Raw genomic sequence first — 26,780 nt, forward strand, 5'->3', positions numbered from 1 at the left:
TGGACTCCTGGTTTCATCTCAGGTCAAGATCTCAGGATCCTGCTCAGCACAAAGTCCGCTGGAGATTCTCTCTCCCTCTGTCCCTCCCCGACCCCACCCATGTGCAAGCACTCTCTCTCCTGCTCAAATAAAAACAATCTTAAATTTTTTTTTTTAAAAACTTCTTTCTAGATCCATCAAGATGATCAGAGTTCTTCTTAAATAGGACTATGAAGTATCTTGTATTAATAGATGTCTGTAATTGAATTACACTTGCATTTCTGCAATAAAATTTCCTAGTCATGGTTCTATCACTTCGTTTTTAGTAACTCTAGTTTCTGGTTATTTGTTTATAATTTTTTTATCTATTTTTATAAGTAACACTGGTATAAACTTTTCCTTTAATATACATGTTCAATTCTGGTAAAAAAAAAAAAAAGAGTTGATAAGTTTCCTTTATTATTAGAGTTAAGAAAATTAAGGGTCAGGATTGGGATTTTTCTAATTCTTCACTATTACAAACAACAGAAATGAACACCAGCCACCTTTGACCATATTCCTGACCATTTCCTTAGGATGAAACATCAAAAATCTGATTTCATGATCAAAGCACCACCCATGTTTATGTTTATGAAAATGAATTCATTATCCCTACACATTCACATATAATGGATATTATAAAATTGCCATTATTAGACCTCGCTTTTAACTTTAGAGTCTCCAACCCTATAGCAGTTTGGATTTTGGTTTATTGTAGATAATACACACTAAAAGCTTTTTTCTTCTTCTGATCGATTCGTTACCCAAATATCAATGTCATTCTCATTTTATGACTTAGTTGTGTTCCATTCCCTGGTCTCAAAAATGTTGGAGATATAAAAGCCTCATGAAGCTTTATTTATACTAGTCAGCTCACTGCAGCTTGACAGTTGAAGTTCTACCAATGAACCACTTTGTGTCACCACATTCAACAACAGGGAAGAAGCAGTGACATACGTGTGTAACTATAGCTTCTATCCCTTCAGAGACAAAACTATGAAGCCTGAGTAATTATATGAGGGGCATGGAGCCAGGACTAGTACTGCCCTAAATTTAGTCCCACTTTAAGATGAGAAGAAAGGGGGTTGTGGGGGAAGAAATAGTTAACAGTCGATACAACAGGTATTTTAACAGAAAATATTTGCCATTTTTAAATACTAGGTAATTTACGTTTCACGTTTTTCATCCAATGAACTTCTTTGTATTTTTAGGTTTGTAAAACCTTAAGATTTTTTTATAAACAACTCTCTTGCAAATTTAAGTACATAAACTCAAACAGTAAATCCATTCTGGACCAAATATTAAATAATTTGGCCTAAACTATAGTTCGGATTTATCCATAATGGACCTTTCCTGCCCCCATTCCCCAACCATTACAGTCGACATATTTAAACAGTTGACTGAATGTTTAAGACCATTTAGTAGTTAAGAAATAACCTATAATCTAACACAACAGTAACTGCTCTGTACTAAAAACAAAGCAAACTCTATAAACGTATGGGACCAAACCATAGCAAAAGAAGCCTAAACTTCTTGATCGACAACAACCAGGCTTAAGAAATCTACATTACTTACCCAAAAACCACCCACTAAATTAGACACACCAAGTTTCTAAGCTTTAAAGAACTTCTGACTGTAAAACACGGTAATGTTCAACCACCACTCCACTTTCACTGTTAGGTAAAAGAGCAAAAAAGAATTTGTTTTAGCGATCAGAAAGCCCTAGAATACACAAAGTCTTTAAAATCGGCTATAAGTAGAAGAATGGAAAATAGGAAAAGCATGATGACCACTGTGACCTGTACACATTTTCCTCATCGGCTGCTTCCTACCGTCCCTGGGTCTCCCTACAGGAAGGGCCCGCCCAGCTCCCCTCTCAGCTTGGCCAGAACCGCCCCGCAAGGCCATCTCAGTGGAGCACTTGAGGCGCAGAGACGCGGCGCCCGGTCTCCGGTACACACAGTTCTTCTGAGGAGGAAGAGAACCCACCAACCAGTCTCCCCGCGCCCACTCTCTCCAGTCTCACAATCATTCTCCTCCCTGCAGCCAGAAGCCGTGCTCAGACTCTTCAGAGACTCAACCTTCATCACCACTCAGGTTCAGGATCACCTTGCAGTTCCTTAACCACCTACACAGCCTTCCTCCAGGACACCAGCCGGCTGGCTCAGTGCCCTTCACCAGTGCCCCTCTGGAGTCACTCTCAACAGAACAAGGCCACTCTGGGAGAACCCGGCCTCTCCTGACTAAATCCCTCCTTCACACCCATCAAGATTCAGCTCTGGCACCAATCCAATCCTTGTGGAGAGAAGGAAACTCTCCACAAGCTGTAGGGTAGGCAGAATTCTTCTCCTCCGGACACAGCTACAGGAGCACGCACCTTTCTTAACACCTACACTACTTATGAGATGATTTGTGAAGTTTATCTCCCTTACTAAAAAGCAACTCAAAAGCAAAGACCGTACTTTAACTCCTGTGAGGAAGAGCATATCACCCACACGTAGTGGGTGTTTAATAAAGTGTTTGCTGAACTGAAATTCCAGGCACTACACCATGAAAAATCAGCAAATGTAGCTTGACTTATTCTTGGCCAATTCATTACCAAGTCCTTTCAGTCCTACTTCATCCTGCTCTGTCCACCTCACATGTCCGCCCAGCCGCCATTGCCTGTCCACCCTCCAGCATCTCCCAGTTAGATGACTTTACTAGCCTCCCGATCGCCCTCCTTCTAGACCTACTATCCAGTCTGCTACACACACATACCCACAAACACACCACTACTTAAATTTTTTTAAATCTGTTTAAAAAGCCTTGTTTGCTTTCTCTTCTATTTAGACTAAAATTCAAACTCCCACTGTGCCTTACAATGCTGTATTACCTGACTCCTTCCAAGTTTTATACTTGTATTGCATTCCTTCATCTCTACTAGGCTTCTTTTAAAATCCTCCAACATGATAAGCTATTTCTCACCTGGTGTCTTTACACTGGCTCCTTCCTCTCCTAGAAGACTCTCCCTTCAGCTAGCTGCTATTTCTCAAAGATCAGTTTAAGTTTCACAATCCAATCCGAAGCAGCTTTTTTATCCCTCAGTCATGGTCTTCTCTGCACTGACTGCCATCTCAAATTATCAATCTGTCCACTTGCTTACTGTGTAGATTTAGGCCTAAGAGGAGGATCTTTGTTTTGGTCAGACCATACCCCAAGGGCCTGAAATAGTGCCCTGCATTCAGCAGGCCCTCATAAGCATTTGTAAAACAAAAGCATAAACCAAAAAAGTGACTCTAAGATATATGTGAAAACAAGTAAAATCAAAGAAATGGATAATTAACCTACCAAATAAGGCAGGAAACATTCTATTGTTAGTATTTGCAAGTAGATAGGCTGGTGTTACTGGGATCTAGTTCAACAATCCAGCATCCAGACTGGATTTCCCAAAGCTCACTGGAAACCTGTCAATCAAGGAGCATGGTTTCATGTGCTATATGCTAGCACACATCTAACACTACCAGAAGCCATTTTAGAAAATTCTATACGCTTATACGCTGCCACTCCCCAAACCCCTAGAATATCTACCAACAGTAGTCAAACACTGAAAAGCCACTTGCTACTTAAAGAAAGTGTTAAAGAAACAGCATTTCTGATAGTGGTACTTATCCACAAATAATTAAATTTATACTAATAAAACTTCAACCTCTTAAGTAACAGGTCCTTCCAAGACAAGAGGTAGGTAGGTCTCTGTGCCAGGTTCTGACTCCCTGGACATCTAAGAAGCTGCCCCCTAAACCGTTCTAAGAAGTAATGCTACAACTCAAAACAAAAATTATATAAATAAAATTCACCACAGTATCAGCTGCCTCTGTTAACCCTCTTACTGACAAGACTTTTGACCAAGGCAGGAACAAACTGTCAGGTTGCACTAGGAGAGGAAAAGCCTTGACTCTTTATTCAAATGTCATTCAGTCACAGAAATGAGGATAAGCTACAATGCAGCATTTAGGCAATGAAGGTAAATGAACACAGTGAAGATAAAACAATACAACTAAGTATTTTATTTTGCTCGATTAAACTTCATTGGTCAAGAAAATGACTTGTAAAACAAGTCTTAACTGGTCAAATAAAACTGAAACGCCAAGTTAAAAAGAGTGGTCATATGTTTTAATAATCACTATTTACAGGTGACTTGACAGTAACAAAATTTCAGTGACCTTCCTTTGGCTTCCTTTAAGCAATTTTCAACAGTATGATCATAGAAGTTCTGCTCTAGCGACACTTACCTTGGTATGGTGACACATTTAGTATTACAATTTTGAGTGGTGATGGCTTTCTCAAGCTCATCTAATCGTCCTGTTTTCTTTAGTTTCTTCACCAAACTTTTAACTGCTTTCTCACACCACTTTTCTTCTTGTCCATTCTGCTCTCCTCCGCCTGCTCCTCCAGATCCACCAGCTGATTTCTTCCATCCCAGCAGCCTTTTCACAACTGGTGGAGTGAATGGCAAGATGGACGACATGCTCGCACCAAAGGCCGCAATCCGCACGGAGAGAAGACACTCCTCTACCTGACCTAGAAAAGATACGGAAGGGATCGTTCAGAGGCTAACTTTAAAATCCAGTCATAACTTCAACATTGTCTCTAAAGCAAATCTGAAAATGAGACAGAAATTCAGATCATCACCGCAGACTTTCAGAAGTCATCTTCTTCTCCAATAACAATGTCTTTACTACTTTAAAGCAACTGTGGAAACAAATTCTAAAAAACAAAACCATGTTATAAGTGGACAAATACAACAATTTTGCAGGTAAGATCTGTACCAGCACTGGTGAAATTTATTACTACCAATACTACTTCATTTTTAACTTTTAATAGTGTCAATAACTAAGATATTTTCACTGATGAGTGAAAACCAATTCACCAAATGTTTTTCTCAATTCACCAAATATTTTAGGACACTTAACAAAAGTATTTTTTAAATGTATTAAGTCTACTTTCCCTGAAGTTTTACATTTTCATAACGAAGTATCATAAAGTAAAATCTAAAGCTGTAAAAAGGGAAAAGGCATCATGTGTGAAGGAAACAACAAAAATTTTAAAAAATAAAGGTAAAACGGTGTGTGAAGAAAAGGTGTGCTTCACTTTTATGATTCCCTGAGAAGGCTTCAAGTTAGGCCTCTTTTCAAAAACTTTTTCATTTTTATCTAAGTAACAAACAGTATGCGTCATAACTAAAGTCAAATATATTTCCTCTTTTCACACTGAGGTACAATTCCTTAAAATCTTTTAACTTTGTTTCTGGCTATTTATACTTCGAGGAAAAGGCTCATGATGGTACCCCTTGAAACATCAAGTTTAGGTATCATCTACTGTTTCTGGAAAGTGAAGATTTATACCACAACTATTCACTTTCCTCCAACCTTAATAATTATCTCCCAAAGGTAGTTTTGTGTCTGATGAGATCGTTAGTAAACTACTATATAATCATGTTTCCCTTTTTGTACAACTCTTTCTTTTCCCCAGTTAATGATCTCAGTTTGTCATGTGCTTACTTTTCTATGTGCCTACCATGAATTCTCCCCACACTCTTCACAAGCCCCATAATTAAATTTTAAGGTGGATGACTTTAGTCTCAAAATAAGAGATAAGATCATTTACCACTTGAGGATGGAACTGGAGAGCTGAGACTTGAGAAGAGTGAAGATTTAGAAATGCAGCTCTAAGAAATAGCTACAGGGGCGCCTGGGTGGCCCAGTCAGTTAAGTATCTGCCTTTGGCTCAGGTCATAATCCTAGGGTCCTGGGATCAAGCCCTGCGATGGGTTACCTGTTCAGCAGGGAGTCTGCCTCTCCCTCTCCCTTTACCCCTCCCCCTCTGCTCCTGTTCTTTCTCTTTCTTTCAAATAAATAAATAAAATCTTAAAGACAAAAAAAATCTATTAAAAAATCAGCTAGAATGAAACAGGTATTTCCAGGCTATGAAGTAAAAGGTGTAGAAGAGCTCCCACTTCTAACTGGGATGTAGAAATGACAACAGACCATCATTTCACCCTCACAGTCACATAAAGACAGATAAGGCTACAAAGACAGGTAAGACTACAAAAACAAGACAGATAAGGCTACAAAATCAAGTGTTTTCTGAACCCATCAGAGCTCAGGATGCAAAGTAACCGAAACCGAACTAAATTCCAGACAGTGCTGAGACAGGAAATCGAGGCCCATGAACGGTTTCTTACCTGGTGGAGTGGCTAAGGGAGAAGAATCCTAACCTAGAGGAGGCTAAGAAGAAAGCACCCTACTCTTTAGTAAATTTTAAAAGCAACATGTCTGCTGACAAGACATACTAAAATTCTGAGGATTTCAAAGAGCAAACCTATACTATCCAACCACTCATTCGCACAGGGCTCCACTGCATGTTTGCCAAAGTATGCCGAAGATCGGGAGACAGGCCTAGAAGGCTGAGAGATGCCCTAAGAAGCTTATGGTCTCAGACCCTCAAATGCAAGTAATCTGTCCTCTGACAAGGAAGGGAAAGAATGGGCAGGACGAGTGAGAGAAGTCAACCTTAGAGACCTCAGACATTCAGCTGTCAAGGGCTGAGGTGGGACAGGAGAGCTAAGAGAAAAACTTCCACCCAGATACTCTGGACCTCTGAATACCTAAGAGCAAACGTCTACTGGGTTTAACTGCAGTTTAACTGGAGTCCCAAAAGGAGAGGAAAGAGAGACTTGGCAGAAAAAAATACATGAAAAGATACCAGCCAAGAACTTATCAAAAATGGTAACAGGTATCAACCCACAGATACAAAGGAAGCACAGTCATAGTCAATGGGCTCAATGTTGAAGACAGACGTAAAGATAAAGGCTGAGTGTCCGCTAGGATGATAGTTAAGAGTATGTGTAAGATCCGGACAGAAGAAACCTGCACTCATCACAAACTCTTCTCCATGGGCTTCAGCTGAGATCGCCTGAAAGACTGGCATGGGGCAAGAAATGAGAGAAAACTCTTCGCTCTTAGGGGCAGGTCCTATAAAATAAAAGCCTTTAGCTAGGAGGGAGAATAGGAAAGCCTCCCACACGGAGAGCCCAAGGGAAAGAGCAGAGGAAAAGCTATGGTACTGTTGGGGGAGGAGGAAAGAGAGGGGGCAAACCTACTTGCCCACCTACCACACACCAACAAGCCTTTCACTGCGTAACAATAACCACAGTCTACTCTGCTAGCAGAGGGGAGGAAACACAGCCACCACCAGTCCCAGACAAAGACACACTGATGCTGAGGAACGAGTAGAGGAAAAAGCTATCTGACCCTGGCACAGGAGCAAGAAACTGGCTTGGACCCAAGATCCTGCACTAACACAAAGCAAAGGTCTGCTACTCCTAGATGGAAAAATCCTTAACAAATATTAGCAAGTCACATTCGTAACATATATAGAAAAGGTAGTATCCTCACCCAGCGAGGGTTTATCCCAGGGAGCAAAACTGTCTTGACATAGAAAAAGAAACAAAAACAAAAACAAAAAACCCAAGCACCTCATGTATAGTATAAAGAGGAAAATCTTTATGATTTTCTTAACTGATGCATAAAAAAAGCATTTGACAATGTTAATTTGATATCCATATAAGATTTAAAAGTCTCAGCAAACTGGAAATAGAAAAACAGAAAAGAGGAGTAAGTTCTTTATTCTGAAAAAGAACATCTATGAAAAACCTAGAGCTAGAAAAACATGTAATGGGTAAAACATTAAATCCCCTGTCCTTGTAACTGGAAATAAGCCAAGGATGTCCATTGTTGCCCCTTCTATTTAATAACGCACTGGATGTTCTAGCCGGCACAGTAAGATGAGAAAGAGAAGAAAGAAAGAAAGACAGACTGACTGACTGGAAAGAAAGAGGTATGTTCTCTAGTGATATAACCGTCTCCATGGAAAACTGCAGTAGTAAAGTTGTTGTAATAAAGCTATACATTTTCTAAAAAAAAAAGAAAGAAAGAAAGAAAGAAACAGAAGTGTAATGCTCAAAAAAAGACTTTGGATTCTCAAAAGACCATTCTCAAAATGGTCTCCCCGCTAAAGACACTTAAGCCTTGGTATACTTTGCTAGGAAAAAAAATGGTCACAACCTAATAAACAATCCTATCCATTCCCTCAAAAGAGAAGAACGAGTAATGAGATTAAGGTTCCCATCCTCAATTCAGGAGACTGTCCCAAGGATCTCCCAGAAGAGGCACTACAGCCAGCCAAATTTCATATATTTGGCCACGGATACACTTTTTAAGGGACATCTCCTGGAGCTCCACAACAAAATGCCGCCCTGGCACTCTGGAGAGCCCAGCTCTGGTTTAGATACTACAAATGTAAAAGGAGCCAATAAGCAGGATTATGTGACTCAGGCTCAGAGCAATACAAAAGTTCGCGCAGAGCTAGAGATCTGCAGGGTAGGTAAAGAACAGAGAGAGGGGGAGAGCAGCACTGTTCAGCTGTCTACGGTGGTGGACTCTGCCGTAACACACGCAAGTAAGCACTCCACTCCATAAAACTACAACTTGACAAATAAAGCAAACACACCGAATTCTATCAAACACATGTAGTAATCCACCAGAGCTCCCGATCGGGACCACCCGGCAGCAGAAGGCAGAGCGGGCACCCTTGGACTTCTGTGGAACGCCTACGCTGCCGCCACGCCTACGCTGCCGCCACGCGTGCCAACGGAGCTGGCCGCATGCACCTCAGTGCTGCGTGACAGTCCTACCCAAGCACACACAACACGCTTACGACTCAACCTTTAGAAGGGAGAGGTACCCCAAAAGGGACACCAGAGCAGAAGCCTGGAAAGAGGACAGAACATCAGGCAGGACGTTTGGCACGGGTTTTCTAGAAGCCGACAACACTTTAGGAGTTACCAAAAACTCCACTGCTACAGTGTGGGTCCAAGGAAGCACCGCGGTAGCCCCCAGGGAGGGGAAGGCGTGCCAGGAGCACAGAGCCAAAGCCAGATATTTGAGCTAAGGCCAGCAGTATTCCTTCAGTTCCTTTTGAGAGGATTCACGCGTCACCGGCCGAGTGGATGTGGACACTGTAGGGAAAAGGAGTCACCAAGACCACTGCCACGAAGGCACACAAGTGAAGGCGTGGAGTGGTGGAAAAACCACTAACCGAAAGCAAATCGGAAAGCTGCCCCAGCATCAGCCTTTACAGGCCTGTAGGTAAGTCCCCGTGCTCATCACAGGCCCAGAAGACCACAGAGGCTCGGGAGAGGGTAGTCAGCCCACAAGCGAGAGTGCACCCAAGCACAGCAGGGACACCCAGTCCTGCCACAGAGCAGAGGCAGCCAGTCTCCGGCTTGGCTTCTAAGGACTCCCCAGGTCCAGCTCCGGGCCCACCCCGACTTCAGCCTTAGAACAAAGCTCTGCGTGAGCTCCGCACGGGATCCGAGCTCCTCGTGAAAAACGGACAGAACAAGCAAAATATAACGAGAATTTGTCCAAATGCATCTATCTGCACCTTTGGTTCAATTAGTCCATGTATGAGAACTCAACCTATGTACGAATAAAAATTAAACTTCTGTATGAATTTGCAACACTGAAAGGATTCTAAGCAGTAGGAAGAATCTGAGTAACAGGTTCTCTGTCACACTTTTATTAGAGGAGAAATGTTTCCTAGGAGTTCAGATGTATTCTTAGGGATCTAAAAGTTTTCTATGAAACCTTTTTAGTTGTTTTTTTTTTTTTTGCTTCATGGAAATGAACACATGAGAAGTTTAAGTCTGCTCTGGGTCATCTGAGTGACCTCATGGCCTAGTACAACCACATGATCTCAGTGTCCCATGTCCTAGAAGAGCACTTCTGACCACTCTGGAAGATGTAATTACCAGCGTCAACTTGTCATGTCTCTGTAACCATGGCTGGCTGACACCTGGCTAATTATCTCTGGAGAATTATGATATTCGGTAAAATATTTTTCAGTAATGCTGGTAATACAATTCAACCAGTTGAGCATTTTAAATAGCTAAGATATATTTAGCCAACAGTCTTGAAATGTTAATAGACTGAATTTAGGTTTTTTCAAGGAATCCATGTCAATATGCTCTAAGCTGAAGACAAAATGAAATAAGAAAACTAGACTTATGATCAAGTTATTGAAATATGAATGAGTCATTTGCAGAAAATACAGATTTCCTTCCACAGTGTGGCAGCAAGCACTTTAGTGAAGTTAGATTATTTTTTCCAGCATCTGCAAGAACTGAAAAACAAGCTCAGATACTAACTGTGTACTAATTTCAGCAATAAATGAGACATACAAGGCAGGATTCATTAGAGTAGGAAGACTTTATCTGTACAGCTCAGTAAGAAAGCTTATCAAGTGATAGATCAGTAAAATTGGGATTCAAAGATTACTCACTGGAAAGTTTCAGTTAAGTAAGAGGTCTGATTATCCTAAATTCACAAATAAAGCCTGCAAGTTATTAATCATTGTATAACACAGTTTTACAAATTGGATTCTCTACATATTTCCTTAAACTACAGCTCATGTTATTTGTAGTCTTCAACTCCCTTCTTTGCTTCTTGTTCTTATTTTGATATAAACCCTATTACTGCATATGTATTTAAAAAAAAAAAAAAAAAAACCTCCAAAGCCTCAGAACATCTTCTCATTTTCTTATACCTTTAGCGTACACGGATTTCATGTTACAGTCTTATGGTCCACTTTGCTTCTAACAAAATCCCTTTCTGCCGGCAAACACAGTAGGCAACGCTGCTTGAGAGCCGGAGCTATGACTCAACAGGTTGGGCTCAGCCACCGGGTAAGCATTAACTCATCTCTCACAAGCATCCAGTGGGGTAGATACCCTTATTTACAAATGAGGAATGTGAAGCGTGAAGGAGCCAGATGGTACAAAGACACTCCTCCCTAGATATTCTTCCCTAGATATTCTGGGGGACAGTTTGCTTTTCACATTTTCACATTTTTCTAACATAGGAGGAATGTGGTTTTGGTTAAGGGCTGAGATAGTGACCTAAACACCTACTGGCAGGATAGCCCACTTTGTCAGGGCAATGTACTACATAGTTATCTTTTCTCTGGTAATTCACACCGCTCCATATGAAACAACATCTGATTGTGGGCTTTGTACTTTGTTCATTGTAACTGTTCAAACCTACACCAGTATCACAGGATTTTACTTACCCCTGCTTTCTAGTAAGCTGATTATCTGCAGGGTGAGCCCCTCTTATTTTTCAAATCGATGTTAGGGATATTAAGTTTAGTCTAAGCTCCACCAAAACTCCATAGGACTTTGATTACAAGTGCAATGAACTTACATTAATTTGTGAAGAACTAACATATTTATAATACTGAGTATCCCTGTTTATAAAAATGATATGTTTCTCTTTATTTTGGATTTACTATCCAGCAATAAGTTGTATAATTTTCTCTGGAAAGGTCTCACACATCTTGTTGAACTTATTTATTCTTCCAAATACCTTGGGTTTTACTTACAGTGTTTATCTTATAAAGTTAAATATTTCAGTCATACCAAAAAAAAAAAAAAGGAAACATCCTTGGGCCTCACACCTAGCTCTGTCAATTCTTAACATTCTGTGGTACTTGTAAGAAATAAGACATGATAGACGGATACAGCTCAAGCCCCAATAAATACGTTTCGATTTCCATTCCCCTCCTCCTCGATTCTCAGATCATCACCACCCTGATTTTCCCCCATCGTCACTTAATGGTTTTGCTACATATTGTATTCGTACATCTTTGCATTTTATAAATTTCTATATGAAACTTTAATACTGTTCATGTCACATTGTTTTTTTCACTATTATTATCCATGCTGATAATACATGTAATCTTGTACTCTGGCTCATTCATTTCAGGTCATATAGCACTGCACTGTCTGACCATTAGAGCTCACTGTCCTTTCTCCTTCTGATTCCTATTCAGGCTGTTTCTAATTCTCCACTCCTCCAAGCTGCCATGAGTGGCCTGATGTATATCTTCTTACAGGTGTTGTGAGACAGGTTCAAGGGAAGAAACTTTCAAACTTGAACAAAAAGAAGAGCCACCATAAGAAACACACTGTACACTGCAACCTAATTTTTTTGGTCTCTCCCAGTTAAAACAGACATTTTACCGTATGTTATTCTTTTCTATTTCTCTAAATTCAGGGTCATGAACCACTGCTGAACATGATATCCATTTAGTTAATTCTGAAAAATATCTTTCAAAAAGCAAAAGAAAAAACATACAAAAATTATAAAACTCACAGAGAAAATTAGCCAGAACACAGTAGAAAGCAGAGTACACTTCTTTTAAAATTTTTAATTGTTTCTGTCACATGTAAAATATTGTTTTCTACCTGGGTCTATAAAGAACAGATGAAACCCACTGCCTTAAGACATGTGCCCAGGAGCAGAAAGGCTGCATAGGAGGACATGCACATATCCTTTACCAAATCTGGTCAACCTGGTGATAGCAACAGTCATTCCCACCACGGAAGTAGGAGCTCCTACTTAGTCCAACATTTGACACTATTTGGTACCTCCATTGTTAAAGGAATGGGTGTGACACGGAGTGTTGCTGATGTTTTGCACTTCCCTCACTTAGGAGTTTGAGAATATTTTCATGTTTATTGACTTTTCAGGATTTCTCTCCTTTGACTTATCTGCTCATATTCACCATCTTTCCCTTAATTCAAAAGGTTTATTTACATATTCTGGATGATAATCTTTTGTTAATCACACATGCCACATATCTTTACCCAGCAAGTGACTTTTGATGGTTTTTTATACTGAAGATTTCACTTTAATGAGCTCATATTTCATCAATATTTTAAATACTGTATTATGTATACATTGGGATCTTTTTAAAAATCCTTCCATCTGTTGTCATCTTTGAAAAGTCATAAAGTCTAAAGTTTTGCTTTTCATCTTTATAACTTACTTTTGTGTATGTTGTGAGGTAGAGATCTTCTCCCCATCAAAGATAACCAAGTATCCCAGCACCATATAATGAATCTTCCCTAGCAATTACAAAGCTACTTGCTTTTCCATGATCTCCTTTTTTCCTCCCATTAATCTATAGCTGAGGTGGTATGATCACACTGTATCTACTAAAGCAAAAGAATGTGTCCTGGCATCTGATGAGGTGGCTCCTCTTTCATGTCCTGGAATTTTAACTGGAATGACACCAAATATATAAACAAGTGGAGGAAAACTGACACATTAATGATACAATTTTCCATTTATAAACACAGTATATCTGCTTATAATTTGAATTACAGGGGTGTTAAAATTTTCTCCATTAAGGTCTCACACATTTTTTTGTTTTATTTTTTCCTGGATACTTGGTAGTTTGTGTTGTCATTTTAAATAGTAGCTTTTGAAAATCCTGTCTTGTTGGCATATAGAAATACCCGGTTTTTACATACTGTTTAAAAATCAACTTTATTGAGGCACAGTTTACATGCAATAAAATGCTGAGATGTTAAATGTGTAGTTCGATCAGTTCCAGAGGAATGCACACCTCCACATAGCCGCCACCCCAGAGCGCTTCCTGGTGTCCCTTTTCAATCCACCCGCCTCACCCCAGGCAGTTACTGATCTGATTTCTATCAAAGTAATTTCACCTGTTCTAGAAACTCATATAATTGGAATCATGCCTTCTGTACACTTCTGGGTCTGTTTTTTTTAACCAACACCATTCAAATTAAGCAAGTCCTCTTATACTCCTAAGTTTTCTAAGAATGAGTACAGAATTTAGTCATACGCCGTTTTCCCCTTTATCCATGAAGATCATATGGCTTTTCTCCTTTGATGTGCTGATTTCGTTTACGGGTTTTCTAATGTTTAATCATCTTTATGTTCCTGAGACACACTCGTTTATTAGTCATGGTATTTTTTTAAGCAAATATTAACATTTTACCTAAAATTTCTATTGCCACATTTATTACTGAGACATGGTCTAGCCATCTCCTTTGCATACTACACTTGTCCCACCCAGAGTATCAAGATTACGGTAGCCTAACAAAATAATTTTGTGTTATTTTCTGTAACATTTTGTATAAAACTGGATTACTGAGTCTTCATTTTTTTAAAAATTTTATTTATTTGAAAGAGAGAGAGAGAGCACACACAAGCAGGCAGACGGGCAGAGGAAGAGGGAGAAAGAGACTCCCAGCTGAGCAGGAAGGCCAAAGTGGAGCTTAATCCCAGAACCCTGGAATCTCACAACCTGAGCCAAAGGTAGATGCTTAACAACTGAGCCACCTAGGTGCCGCTCTTCATATGTTTTATACAATTCGTCCATCTGGGGTTTTCACTTGGGGTTTGGGTTTTTGGCTTTGGGTTTTTATTTAATCTTATTTTGCTGCAGGTAGATGTCTAGCTTAAGTCTTTAAATTTTCTTTAAATTATAAATCTTGTCAGTATCCCTGGGTGGCTTAGTCAGTTACACATCTACCTTCTGCTCAGGTCATGATCCCGGGGTCCTAAGATCAAGCTCCACATCAGGCTCTTTGCTCAGCACCTCTGCCTGCTGCCTCCCCTGCTTGTGAGTGCGCGCTCTCTCTCAGAAATAAAATATTTTAAAAATAAATAAATAAGTAAATAAAATAAATAATCCTGTCAAGTTTCTTATTCTTAAGCCAATTTTGGTCATTTACTTCACAAGAAACTATGGATCCTGTTTTCAAATTTAAAGGCAAAAAGCTCTTCACAGTGTTCTCAGTTTTTTTTAAATCTCGATTTGTAGTCATATCCTTTTTGATTTCTAATACATTTGTGCCCTTTTTTCTTCCTCTACCAAACTTAGCAAATGTAGTTTTTTCAACTTAGCACCTTCCATTTAATTGATCTGATTACTTTTTTCATTAACGTTTCTCAACTTTATTTCCCTCCTTTTTCTAATTCATTACATTGTATACTTAGCTCATTAATTTTTAGTTCTTTACTAACAAATATCTCCTCATGAGTGGGATTAGTGTCCTTATAAAAGAGACCCTAGGGAATTCCCTTGCCTCCTCCCACTATACACGGTGACAGCAAAGGAGGAAGCAGGTCCTCCACCAGATACCAACTCTGCTGGTGCCCTGAACTTGGACTTCCCAGCCTCCAGAACTATGAGAAATAAAAACTTGTTTTCCATTAAGTGCCCTGAGTCTATGGAATCCTGTTACAGCAGCCCAAGATGGATTAAGACATAGATTACACCCAGTGTCTATTTTTTTTATTCCTTTACCTTGAAATTATGTCATCATAGTTTTAGGTATGTCTACTAATAAAAAGCATTTAGTTGAGTTTTTTTGGTTTTTTAATGTTTCATTCTCTTCTAATCAGTAAGCTTTTCCTGAAACTATGTATTGGGTTCATGAAAATACTTCAGCTAATTTTCTATCATCTTACTTTGTATTTTCTAATTCCCAAGCATCTTCTTTGCTTTCCCCCCTTCTACCTTCTGTAGGAATGATCAAATTTATTTCCACTCCCTCATCCTGATTTGAAGTTATACGTTCTAATTCTTATTCATTCAGAGAATTATCCTTAATAATATTTTTAATGGAAAACTTTAATCAGTAAGTTGCAGGTGAAAACAGCAGCCTATTAAAAGTCATAATAAAAGAATTAGAAAAAAGACAATCTCATCATAGAGAGAAGAGTAAAAAAAGAAAACAAGCAAAATTTTGATAACTGGAAAATGAATGGATGAGTAATCACTGTTGAACAGATCAGAGAACTACTAACTCTATGCGAGGTGTGGGGAAACATCCTGATTTTCACAGAAAAATTCTCAAAGGGTTAAGTAAAAGACAGCACCAGTCATTGAGGGCTGAGAGAGGAGAAAATGAAATGGGCAGGATTCCGTGAGAGATATCTGAGAAGCAATGACATCCTCAGACCTGCTCCCCCACTCTGTCACTGGGTACTTGTTCCTCTCCCTCTATGGAAGATTAGATGTTTATTCTCAGCAGAGAGTGAAACAGTCTCACTGGACTAGGAGAATACCCAGGGACCACTAGGAAAAGAAGGGGAGTAAAGGAACAGGAGTACACGGTATGCTAAATGCAGACTCCTGACCCCTTCCTCCCTTCCTCCACTGGGTTCTGGCTCCCAAAATACTAGCAGCCAGACCTTTACCCATTTAGTCAGATCAAGACTCTTTCAGGGTACCTGACCAAACCCACGAAGGAAGACATACAGATACTAATACTGAGAGTTTACCAACAAACAGCCCACACAGACCACTCTACGACGAAACCGAAAGGAGACAAGACTCACCCACCTGCTCAGTTTCCAAGCAGCTTTTTGGACCCCTACCCTTGTAATAAAAAATGCCTCTCATTACCTAAGGGAAAAATAGCTAAAAACAGAAAAATGCAACTCAAGAAATCTGAGAGCATACAGAAAAAGAAAACACTGTAAAAATCATCAACACAGCTATAGAAAGAGGAGGGAGCAATCCTGAAGCAAGAAGAGCTTGCTTTACAAAAGACACATTCACAGAATAAAAGAGTTCTTGGATAGCTTGATAGTTTTTGATTTTTGATAGCAGAAGTGGGGGGCATCAATAGAAGGGTTGGAAAGTAAGGTAGAGGAAATCTTCCAGTAGGACGGAAAAATAGGGAAAAAAAAAAAAAACAGGAGGGAAAATAGCAGATAAAGTGAAGAAAACTGGAGGACCAATTCAGAAGGTCCAATATCCAAACAGGACTTCAAAAAGACATCAGAGGTTGGGGGTTTGGGGCGGGGGGCGGGGAGCGGTCAAAGAAATCTAGAAATAACTAAAAGATGGGAGTTTCCAGATCTAAAGGGCCAACCAAGGATCAAGACCTCAGGACAAAAGAAAACATACCCACATCCAGGCTGGTGAGGGTAAAACTTCAGAATGCCAAAGACAAAGAAAAAGCCTCAAGTCTTCTGGGAGAAAGAGCAGGTTACTTAGAGAAGAATCAGAAGAGCTTTGGTTTTCTTAAGAGTAATACTGTAAGTGAGGTCAACAGACCAATGCCTTCATAATCTGAAGGAAAAAAAAAATACTTCCAACCTAGAATTCTATTAACCAACAAGGGCAAAATAAAAGTATTTTCAGGCATATTAAATCTCCAGATTATCTACCCACCACATTCCCTCCCAAAAAAGGTCTTGAAGGATATGTTCTATCAAAGGAGGGAGAGCCAAAAGAATAAGATATCCAACAAAGAAGAAAGTGAAGAACGCCACAGGAGGACCATGAAGGAGAATCCCAGGATGACAGCTGTGTCCTAGGTGTAGAGGCAATCACTGCAAATTAGAGTAGGTTCAAAAACATAGACAAGAATAATGTCTGGCTTCTCTCCAAAGTGCACAAACATCATAAAAGTCAATGGAAGCATGTGTTTCATTGATGAGACCCATGAGTGATCATGGTGAACGGGTAAGAATAAATGAGACCGTGAAGAACTAACTGCCTGATATGTCTCTTTTAACTATCATCTTCGCGAGAGACTTCTGCTTCCACAGACTATAATGCAAAAGAAAAAAACACCTGCCTGAGAAAAGAAATCCTCATTTATTCCTACATGTTTGTATCCACATGGAATTTCTTTAGGTCCATGCTGCCCAACAGAAACAGGATGCCATCCACATACTCAACTGTAAATTTTCTATTAGCCACAGTAGTAGCTGTGGCTAGTAGAAAAAACTAAAGTAAAACTAAAAAACTAAAGTAAAAGTATTAATCAGTTAAATAATTTAATTTATGCCAGTATATCCAAAATATTCTTTCAGTGTGCAATCAGCACTAAAAATTAAAATACATTCTATTTTTTGTACTGTTGTAAATCGCCTGTGTATTTTATACTCACAGGCCATCTCGGCTTTGACTAGCTACATTTCAAGTATTCAATGGCCACAAGTGGCTACTGGCCACATTAGACAGAGCAGATCTAGAAAAAGATACACAGGAAAGAGGCTCACTAATGGTGGTTCCATTTCTGGAAACTGGAATGGGGAAGCAGGAGGTAGATCTAAGGGAGACTTACTTTTCATTATTTACTATTTTGTTCCTTTTGAATTTTGCACTCTCTCTCTTAACATATAGTTCCCTGCGTCCTAGCATTACAACTCCAACCCTAGCTACTAGATTCTTCTCTAGTAAATTCCCCCAAAGCCAGTTTTTCCTCAACACAGACTGATTTCCAGGTTTCTGGTACATTTCTCTCTCTCTCCTCTTTTCCTTTCCTCTCCTCCTCCCTCTCTAGATCAACTGTATACATAAGAGAAATAAAGTCCTTCATTTTATCCAATATTTGTAGCAGGTGGAATGGGCCTAATCTGGGTCTGTTTCAGCAGGTGTGTGAGATTTTAAGAAACCTAGGTAAAGAGTCTAGTCAGTAATGGTAAACACTGAAAACAGTATAACTGAAAAACACTGCTAAACTTGGCTATTCAGAATTCACTGGTGACTTCTGAAAGGGAGGTAGGAAATGGAATATGAAGAGTGGCAAAAAAACATTTCACGAGGTTCAAGTGTAGAACAAAGGAAGTGATTAAATACAGAAAGCAAATGTAGGTTTCAAATGTATTCAAACTGAAAATACAAAATATTCCCCAAATACCTTTATCAAATTTTTATTTCAAATGAAAATCAAGTCAGATATTTCAACATAAAACACTTGAAATGTGATGGTACTATCTCAAAGATCACCTAAAGATCCTTCCAGTAGTAGTATAAAATCACTTTAAGATTTTTGGCAATCTATGTTCAAACGAATATCACAAGGGTAGAGAAAAAAGCAAATACTAATGATGTGGATTTTTACAATGGTTTTGTCAAAGAAATGAGGCTCACGGAAAGCATTAAAAAAAAAAAAAAAGACACTGAAAAACAGATTACTCAATTCTCACTGTTACTATGTTTTTTTCCAAAATTGCAAGCCAGTAAGGAAGGACATTGCCACTGGAAACCTAAGGTGGCCCCACAGGATGAGAACGATGGGTGCCTTTAAACTAAAGCAAAGAGAAAACATTCACATATTCAGTTTTATGGACTTTCAAAACCCAACGTGACAACTTGAATTTAACCCTGAAAGTAGGTCGTCAGTTCAGTGAAAGTCCACATTACACAGGGACTGCTGTGTAAAGAGACTACCTGTTCTTGGGAGTTCTATTCCTTTCACCTTGAATGAGTTGTATGGAATCTGTACGTCTATAATCAGTTTATAAACATAAAATTACATACTGATTTATCATTCCCAGATTTTTTTAAAAAAGGAGGGGGCATCCAATTATTAGGAGACCACACAAGGCCCAGGCCCAGACTTAACTCAGCAAGAATATTCAGTACTCAAACTGCCCTTCAAACTCCTGAAGTCTGTCTTGACCTTCTGCTGAAGCAGCCACTCAAAGCCACATCAAGTGGGTACAGTCCTCAGGCAGTCAAAGCCAAGTCCGGAACAGGGCTGTTCCACAGAACTTTCTATTAAATTAAGCTTAACATTTATTTCCTCAGTTACTGTAGTCTCAATTCAAGTGCTAAATGGCCACATGCAGCTAGTGTCTACCCTGTTAGTTTGGGTCTGCAGCCAAGGTTTTTCTTCACAATCTATTATTCTTCAGTGGAGCTCCAAAGGCTTCCCCAGGAAGAAGAAAAGGAGGCAGGGCTTCAGCAACTGCTCATTCCCCTTACATTTTGAGATTCTGCAGAATGTTTTATTTTGTTGTTGTTTAGATTTTTTTGCAAAAGGCTTCTGGTTGTTGTGTGCATAGGTGTTTGTGTGCTTTCAGTCTGATAACTATGGGGTTAGCAGAAATCACCAGCGTACAAACTTCAGGCCAAAGTAGGACCCTCCTGATACTTAAAACATTTTATAAATAAAGTTTAATTGGCCAGTTTACAAGAACTACACCCTAACCACCTGTCTAGGAAGTAAAAGGTTGGTCTAAACACGGAAAATTTGCATTCACTGCCACAGATAGAACAGCTCTACTCAACAAAAAAGTTTCCATAGTTCATTCAAATCAAGAGAGAAAGCCCATGGGCCCAACTCCCATTGTAGCATTTACCAGGAGTTTTATTCTGTGAACTTTGCAAATCAGATTCACTGCCCCACATTTTGTTATGAAGGATGGGATTAAGATAGAACATTTCCCTCGTATTTACAAAACACCTTAGCCATTATCTCTTTATAGAATTGTTGGAAGAGCTGAAGCAGCATATGAAAATGTACTTTACCTTAAACATGGGCAAATTACAAGATCACAGATTTCCCCTGTTACTTCCTCAGATCCAGTCTTCTTTGAATTAAAAGACTCAAGATAATGAACTTGATGGACTTCCAGTGGCTCCCCTCCATGATTATTCTTCCTTACTAACTGAATACATTAAGCCTGAAACTTTGCCCTCTCCCTAAAAGGTTAGGAGTAGGGACACCAGATTAAAGGAACTGCAGGTCTTCAGCTGCAAACTGGACCTGTGGACTGAACAGATAAAAACGAAGGTCTACACTCACTTTCCATTGCTTTTGTCTTGAGGCCAAAATAATTCCAAATCTACAGAACTACCCAGGAGAATTAGTGACCTTTTCATAATAAACTCACAAATTTTAATGGGATTAAAATCAATGACTTTAGGATTTCTGTTTTCTTGTGAGCACCAACTAAAGACAGATCTAAATTACCAGGCACCAGTTCCACTGCTGGTTCAGATGCATTAAGAGGAACCCGTCCACTCTAGAATGTAAGACAACTATGTAAATCAGAGAATTACCCTAATGTTTCTGGCTATGTGGCCAAATCAGAGGCAGTGTCTAAATTCAACTAGCTTGGCAAAATTATATTCTCCTCACATGAAATTACTGAAATTGAAGCTGAAAACTACCCTAGATATATGTCTATCTAGAATAAGCACCGAAATATGTCCTAATTGAATATATTACAATTTTAACAATCTGGAATAATGATCAAAATTGATCAGAAACCAGCAAGAAGCCTCAAACTGCATTTTTAAATGAGTGAGACTGAATTACTTTTGTAATACTTGTGGAAAAAAAACCAACTTTAAAAAATAGCAAAGGCTATGTATAGGTCACCAATGAGTATTTAATAGAGTAGATGATTTAGAGAGTAACTCAGAGGTAGGAGGGAGAATAATCCAAAAAAAAAAAAAGAATTTTTAAGGCTAATACTGGATCAAAGTCACACAAGAGGCTTCAAGAAGCCTCAGCAGACAGACTAGCCAACCATCCACACATGTTCTGTCCTTGAAATCTAGCACACTGCCTTTTTTTTTTTTAAAAAAAAGAGTTTATTTATTTATTTGTCAGAGAGAGAGCGAGCACAGGCAGACAGAGTGGCAGGCAGGATCAGAGGGAGAAGCAGGCTCCCTGCGGAGCAAGGAGCCGGATGTGGGACTCCATCCCAGGACACTGGGATCATGACCTGAGCTGAAGGAAGCTGCTTAACCAACTGAGCCACCCAGGCGTCCCTAGCACACTCTGTCTTAAAGCTGGAGTAAAACATTTTAGATGACACTCCTGCAGACTGACAAAGAATGACTTACTCTGAAGAAAAGGCGGGGGGCATAGAATGCCCCATTAGATCACCTTTCTTTACTACTGGCCTAAAAGGAAGGCCTTCTCAGTCAGGAATCATGGTGCTGCTCTAAACGGCAGAACAAATGAAAACCATGTTGGTCATAGTAGATACTGTGGATCTTCCCAAAATAAGTCATTTGATAGCGCATGACGTTCTACCCCTTTAGGAACATTTGCTAATCATCCTGAATGACAATCTAAAGTATATTATGTAGATTACTGCGCTCTTAAAAAGATTTTCCCAAACATGGTTTAAGCTAATTCATGAACATTCATTACTCCGCTTTCAGGTCTGGTCCTGCACTGAATGGTCCCAGACATGCTAGTTAGGCTCTGAATATTTGTTTTGTGTCTTGTAGATTATCTCTATTATCCTCACCAGGCTGTTCTCTGTTTTTTCTTACAACAGTAGGCTAACAGTTCCCCATCCTCCTACCTCACCCCCCACTACACTCCCCTTAATCTCCCACATTACCCACAATCTACTTCTTTTTAATCTACTGTGGGCTTAGAAGCTAGATAACTTTGTTAGAAACATGTGAAATATATACCAACAGGTTCTACTGATGGGTCTCAATGGTTCTCCTGTGATTAGAACTTCAGGTGTGGACGAAGGACCACTGACAGCTATCCCAATCCTTTTTGCTTAGTGTCTGGTTCTCAAATGCATTTTATAATAGGTCAAGAATAAGAGTGTAGGTAAATCATTTGGATTAGAAAGAAAACGACTGAAAGCTACAAAGAGAAGAGAGCAAGAGATCATCTGGGAGGACCCTAGGTCTGAGGAACTGTTCAATGTATTTCAATCACAATCATTTAATCCTTATAATAATGGAAGAGGCAGTTGTCATTACCTCTGTTTTCCGTCAGAAAACCAAGGCTCATGAGTTAAGCAATTTGCCCAACACTGTAACTGAGAAACCAACCACCAGCCTAGGTTGTTCAGACTCCATAACCCAAGACGGTTCCACTATATGAGATTGTAGCCCAATCCTTTTCCTCGATGTAGCTCAGTGTCTTTGCACTTTATTTCCAATTCTTTCAATGGAACCTGTCTGATGCAGATTTGCTTTCTCTCTCCAGCCAGTTTCTAGAAGTAAAAGGCAAAGGATAATCAAACTGAGGCAAGTTAAGCTTAGAGCTCTACATGTGTTCATCTGTTCAGCAACAAGTATGTTTCTGTAACACTGGCCATATCCTCAGTTTGTACAGATTGTGCAAAGATGGTGACAAGTTCCCCTCAACCCCCACCCCCCAAATACAGACTGTTCCCAGTGACACTATGAGTTAACACATCTTCCCTGGTGATGTCCTCTACATGTGACAGAAAGCAATGTAAGCATACTTTAGGAACTGGCTCAGTAATACATCACAAGCTCCCTCAATTTGTACAATAACATGATTTTTCTTACTCGAAAGACTGGAGGATAGGCAGGAGATAGGAGGAGTTTCCACTTCTCTACTTCCATTAAGGAACAGGGGCATACTTGTTTCTTGTTAGATCCTTTATTGCTGAGTCCAGGGCCTGACACAGCAAAGACTATTTTATTTGTTGAGTAAATGAATAAATGCTACTTGTTCAATAAATACAAGTTATTTTGTTGAATAAATGTATAACCTCTCCTGAATTGCTCTTGAAATCTTTGGATTTCTCATTCCTGACATACCCTTGCAATACTTGATGGAAAACAGCTTTCATCTTACAAAAATTAAAAGCTTAAAAACCATTCTTCTCCCCTCATCAGAAGACAAAGTATCTAAAACATGTCCCTCTCCATCCTCTAAAAATGACTCTTGTCCCAAGAACATGAATAAGTCCCCATCTGCCAAACTGCACTAAATACAGCTTTTATATGCATTACAAAAACACCTGTATAAAAAGCTGCTACAAAACAAGGCCTTTGGAGTCCTAAAGCACAAAGCTAACAGAATAAAAACCAAATAAGAATAAAGAGATCTTTCATTTATAAAAGCCAATACAGAAAATATTTGCTAAATGTAAAAATGTAATGGGTCTTTGATCAGATGATGCAGCTCAACTGTTTCACTCCCATATCTCCCCTAAACGTGAAGTAACAAGATCACAGCAACAGAATTCTAATATTTACGATATGAAAATAAGAGGACCTTTTCCCAACCTGAAGTAGAAACAACCTTTTTTCCTATTAAAAAGAGTGACTGCAGAAATACACCAAACCATCCCCAAATTCCTACTTCGTTAAAACACATACCAGGCCTGACAAGCCACAAACAACAGGAAATTACCCGGCATGGTTTCTTACAAGACTATTATTACACGAACCTTACAGACTGTGTAGAGATTTGATCACTTAGGACTAGGCATAGGTAAGTTCCAACCATGAAAAACCAAACTTTTGCTCATCATCTACAATGTGATATTGCTTTACAAGGTATAACTACAAAGTACAAAACCAAAGCTCTAAGAGCCACTTCTTCCTCAGCAAGCCCAGAAATGAATGTTTCAAATCACATGAATAAAAATTTGCCAATAAACTACTTTAAACTCAATTTTAACATTTAAGAATACTAAGTGTACACTTGGACTCAAAATACCCTTATTTACTACCACAACTAATTTTATGGCAAAAATCAAGGAACTTTAAAAATACATTAAAAAAATCAGTGTTACTAAATAAAATAAAAATTAAAAATTAAAATTAAAAAAATTAAAAATCAGTGTTACTTTCTGAGTTTAATATGTTTGCTAAATGACCTTCTCATTGAGAAAAATTCCACAATATCCTGTGTGGTTTTTTTTACGGCAGATGAAAAAACTGTCAAGCTACAATACATTTATGAACTGTATTTTACATTATTTCACCCATCTGTGTTACATTTGCTTCACTTATCTCCTTATTCACATTAAAATCCTCAAACTTCATTTAACTATTTAACTTAAACTTCTCAGGAAAACTTTTTAAAGGGGGTCAAAACTAGAATAATAATAGCAAATGCACTTTCAGAGTAAGAGCAAATTTATTATTTATTCGGCTCAAGGAAAAACATCCTTACATCGCAAGTACAGTACGGTTCAATTCATATAAAATCAGAGGAGAACAAACGAAAAGAAACTGAAATTACAGAATTATTAAGAATTCTGAAATTAATTCAAATTTCTGGAAGCACTTCTGAAAGATGGACTCCAAGTCGCTTTGCCTGACCATTTATTTATTCATTAACAGCTACTTTACGTGTGTTCCTTAGAAGTCTAAAACAAAAATTTAGGACACTCCAAACTATAACAAACAAGACACGATTCTGATGGGAAATGCTGCGTTCAAACTCGTCTTACCTGGATGGAGATGCTTTTTTAAATAAAGGTTTCATTGACAACAAACCGGTAGTACTTAGCTTTTAAGGGGTCAAGAGGAAGGAACAACAACACCAACCTAGGTATTGTTTTTCTTTTGTTTAGGATCAAAAGGAAACCATAACCACAGAAAGGTTAAGTAAGTAAAAGGCCAAAGTACCCAACCCCCCCAAGAGAGAACTAAACAATTAACGTTGCCAACGTGTAAACCCAGTCTGGAATACGTGAAATCAATTAGCGTGCTTTCTTAAAGGCGTGTGACAAAAACTAACAGGCTCCACTCCCAGAGCAACTTTCACAAGTGAATGCAGAAGGCTCTCGACAGAGTTTATCAGCCGTGTGCGTGCCTGCATGAGAGTCACACGAGCAATTCAGACCCCGGGACCAGAATGGTTAACAAAGGTTACAGGACCAAAAAAAAGAAAAAAAAGAAAAAAAAAAGTGGAAGCTAAGTATCGCACGCTCCTCACACGGCTTGCCAGCAACTCCCGAAACAAGAGCTCGGTCCCTCCGGCTTTGAAAATCAGAACCACAAACTACTCAGCGTGTTCGCCCGGGAGAGGACCGGCCACGGCCGGCCCCCAGCTCCGCGCCGGGCAGCTCGGGCAGCTCCGGCAGCTCCGGCAGCTCGGGCGCCGACCCCTTCCCCGCCCGCCCGCCCGCCCGGCCCCCGCGCCCCGACCCCGCCACACCCCGTCCCCCGGCCCCCGTGGCCATGTGACGCGGCGAGCCTCGCCGACCCGAGCCCGACGCAAACACACCCCTAGCCCCGAGGGCCCGCCGGGCGCCGCCGCTTTACCTGCACGGAGGCTCCGAGTCCCGCCCCGTCAGAGCCGGGGGTCCGGGACCTTTTGTTCCTTCCTCTTCCGAATGGGATGAGGGGCTGGGAGGGGAGAGGGGAAGGGGCGACTGGACGCGGAACTGAAAACACTCTCGCGGCCGCCCGGCCCGCCCTGCCCCGCCCCCCCAGCCACTGCCCGGCCCGCGGCCCGACGCGCGGGGAGGGGGCGAGGGCTCGGCCACCGCCCGCGGGAGGGAGGGGGTGGGGACGCGCGTCCCGCCGCCGCCGCCGCCCCTCCTCCTCCCCTCAGGCGCGCGCCCGCCCGCATCCCACTCTCCTCCCCCGGGCCGCCCGGACGGCCGAGCCCTCCCCCGCCGCGCCCGCCGGCCCACCTCCGCTTCCGCCCAGCGCCCTCCGCCGCCGGCCGCAGCGGCGCGGCGCACCCACCTCCGGGCGGCTCGCTCGGCGCTCGCTGGCTGCTGGCTGGGAGCTGCTCCGCCGCCGCCGCGGCCGCGCAGTAGACCCGCCTCCCACCCCGGGCCGCGAGCCCCGCCGATTCGCCGGCGCAGCCCCGGGGCTGGCACCCTGCCGCCCGCTGATTGGCGCCCCCGGCCGCCCGTTACGGCGCGAGGCACGCCGGCCGAGCGCAGCGCTCGGCGCGCACGGAAGACGGGGTGAGCGGAGGAGGGAAGGAAGGAGGCCGAGCGCCCGGGAAGGGCCGGGGCGCGAGCGGGGCTCGGAGAGTCGCGGGCCAATACCTCCCCACCTCCTTTCCCTTCGGCCGCCCCGCCCTCCCGGACCGGCGGCGCGCGCAGCCAATGAGCGCGCGCGGTGCTCGGGGTGTGAGCCGCGCGTCGGGGGCCTCGAATCGGAAGGGAGACGTCGCTCGCTGATTGGTCCCGCCTCCCCCGTAGAGCGTGAGGCGAGGCGCGGCCGGGCGGCGGGGCGGCCGAGGACGAGGCGGGGTGGGAAGCCCACGGTTTCGGTTGACTACGTCTCGGGCGCGCTCCCACGAGAGATTCTGGGAAGGGAAGGGATGGTGGCAGGCGAGGGGAAGGCACGTAACCCGCCGCGCTGCCGACCACCCGTCTCTT

General features: G+C 41.1%; 1 protein-coding gene across 3 annotated transcripts in view; it reads right to left on the minus strand.

The window, feature by feature from the left end:
• SMAD2 (SMAD family member 2) overlaps positions 1 to 26,164 on the minus strand; it is a 74,068-nt gene extending 47,904 nt beyond the window's left edge. For all 3 annotated transcript variants that reach the window (XM_059409615.1, XM_059409613.1, XM_059409612.1), the window contains exons 1-2: positions 26,079 to 26,164; positions 4,290 to 4,578 (exon numbers count right to left, since the gene is read on the minus strand). In XM_059409615.1, the coding sequence (XP_059265598.1) occupies positions 4,290 to 4,525 (236 nt within the window). In that variant the 5' untranslated portion in view covers positions 4,526 to 4,578; positions 26,079 to 26,164. The remainder of the gene's footprint in view (positions 1 to 4,289; positions 4,579 to 26,078) is intronic.
• Positions 26,165 to 26,780: the final 616 nt, after the last annotated feature.

This window comes from Mustela nigripes, chromosome 8 (genome assembly GCF_022355385.1).
Source record: "Mustela nigripes isolate SB6536 chromosome 8, MUSNIG.SB6536, whole genome shotgun sequence".
NCBI lineage: Eukaryota > Metazoa > Chordata > Mammalia > Carnivora > Mustelidae > Mustela > Mustela nigripes.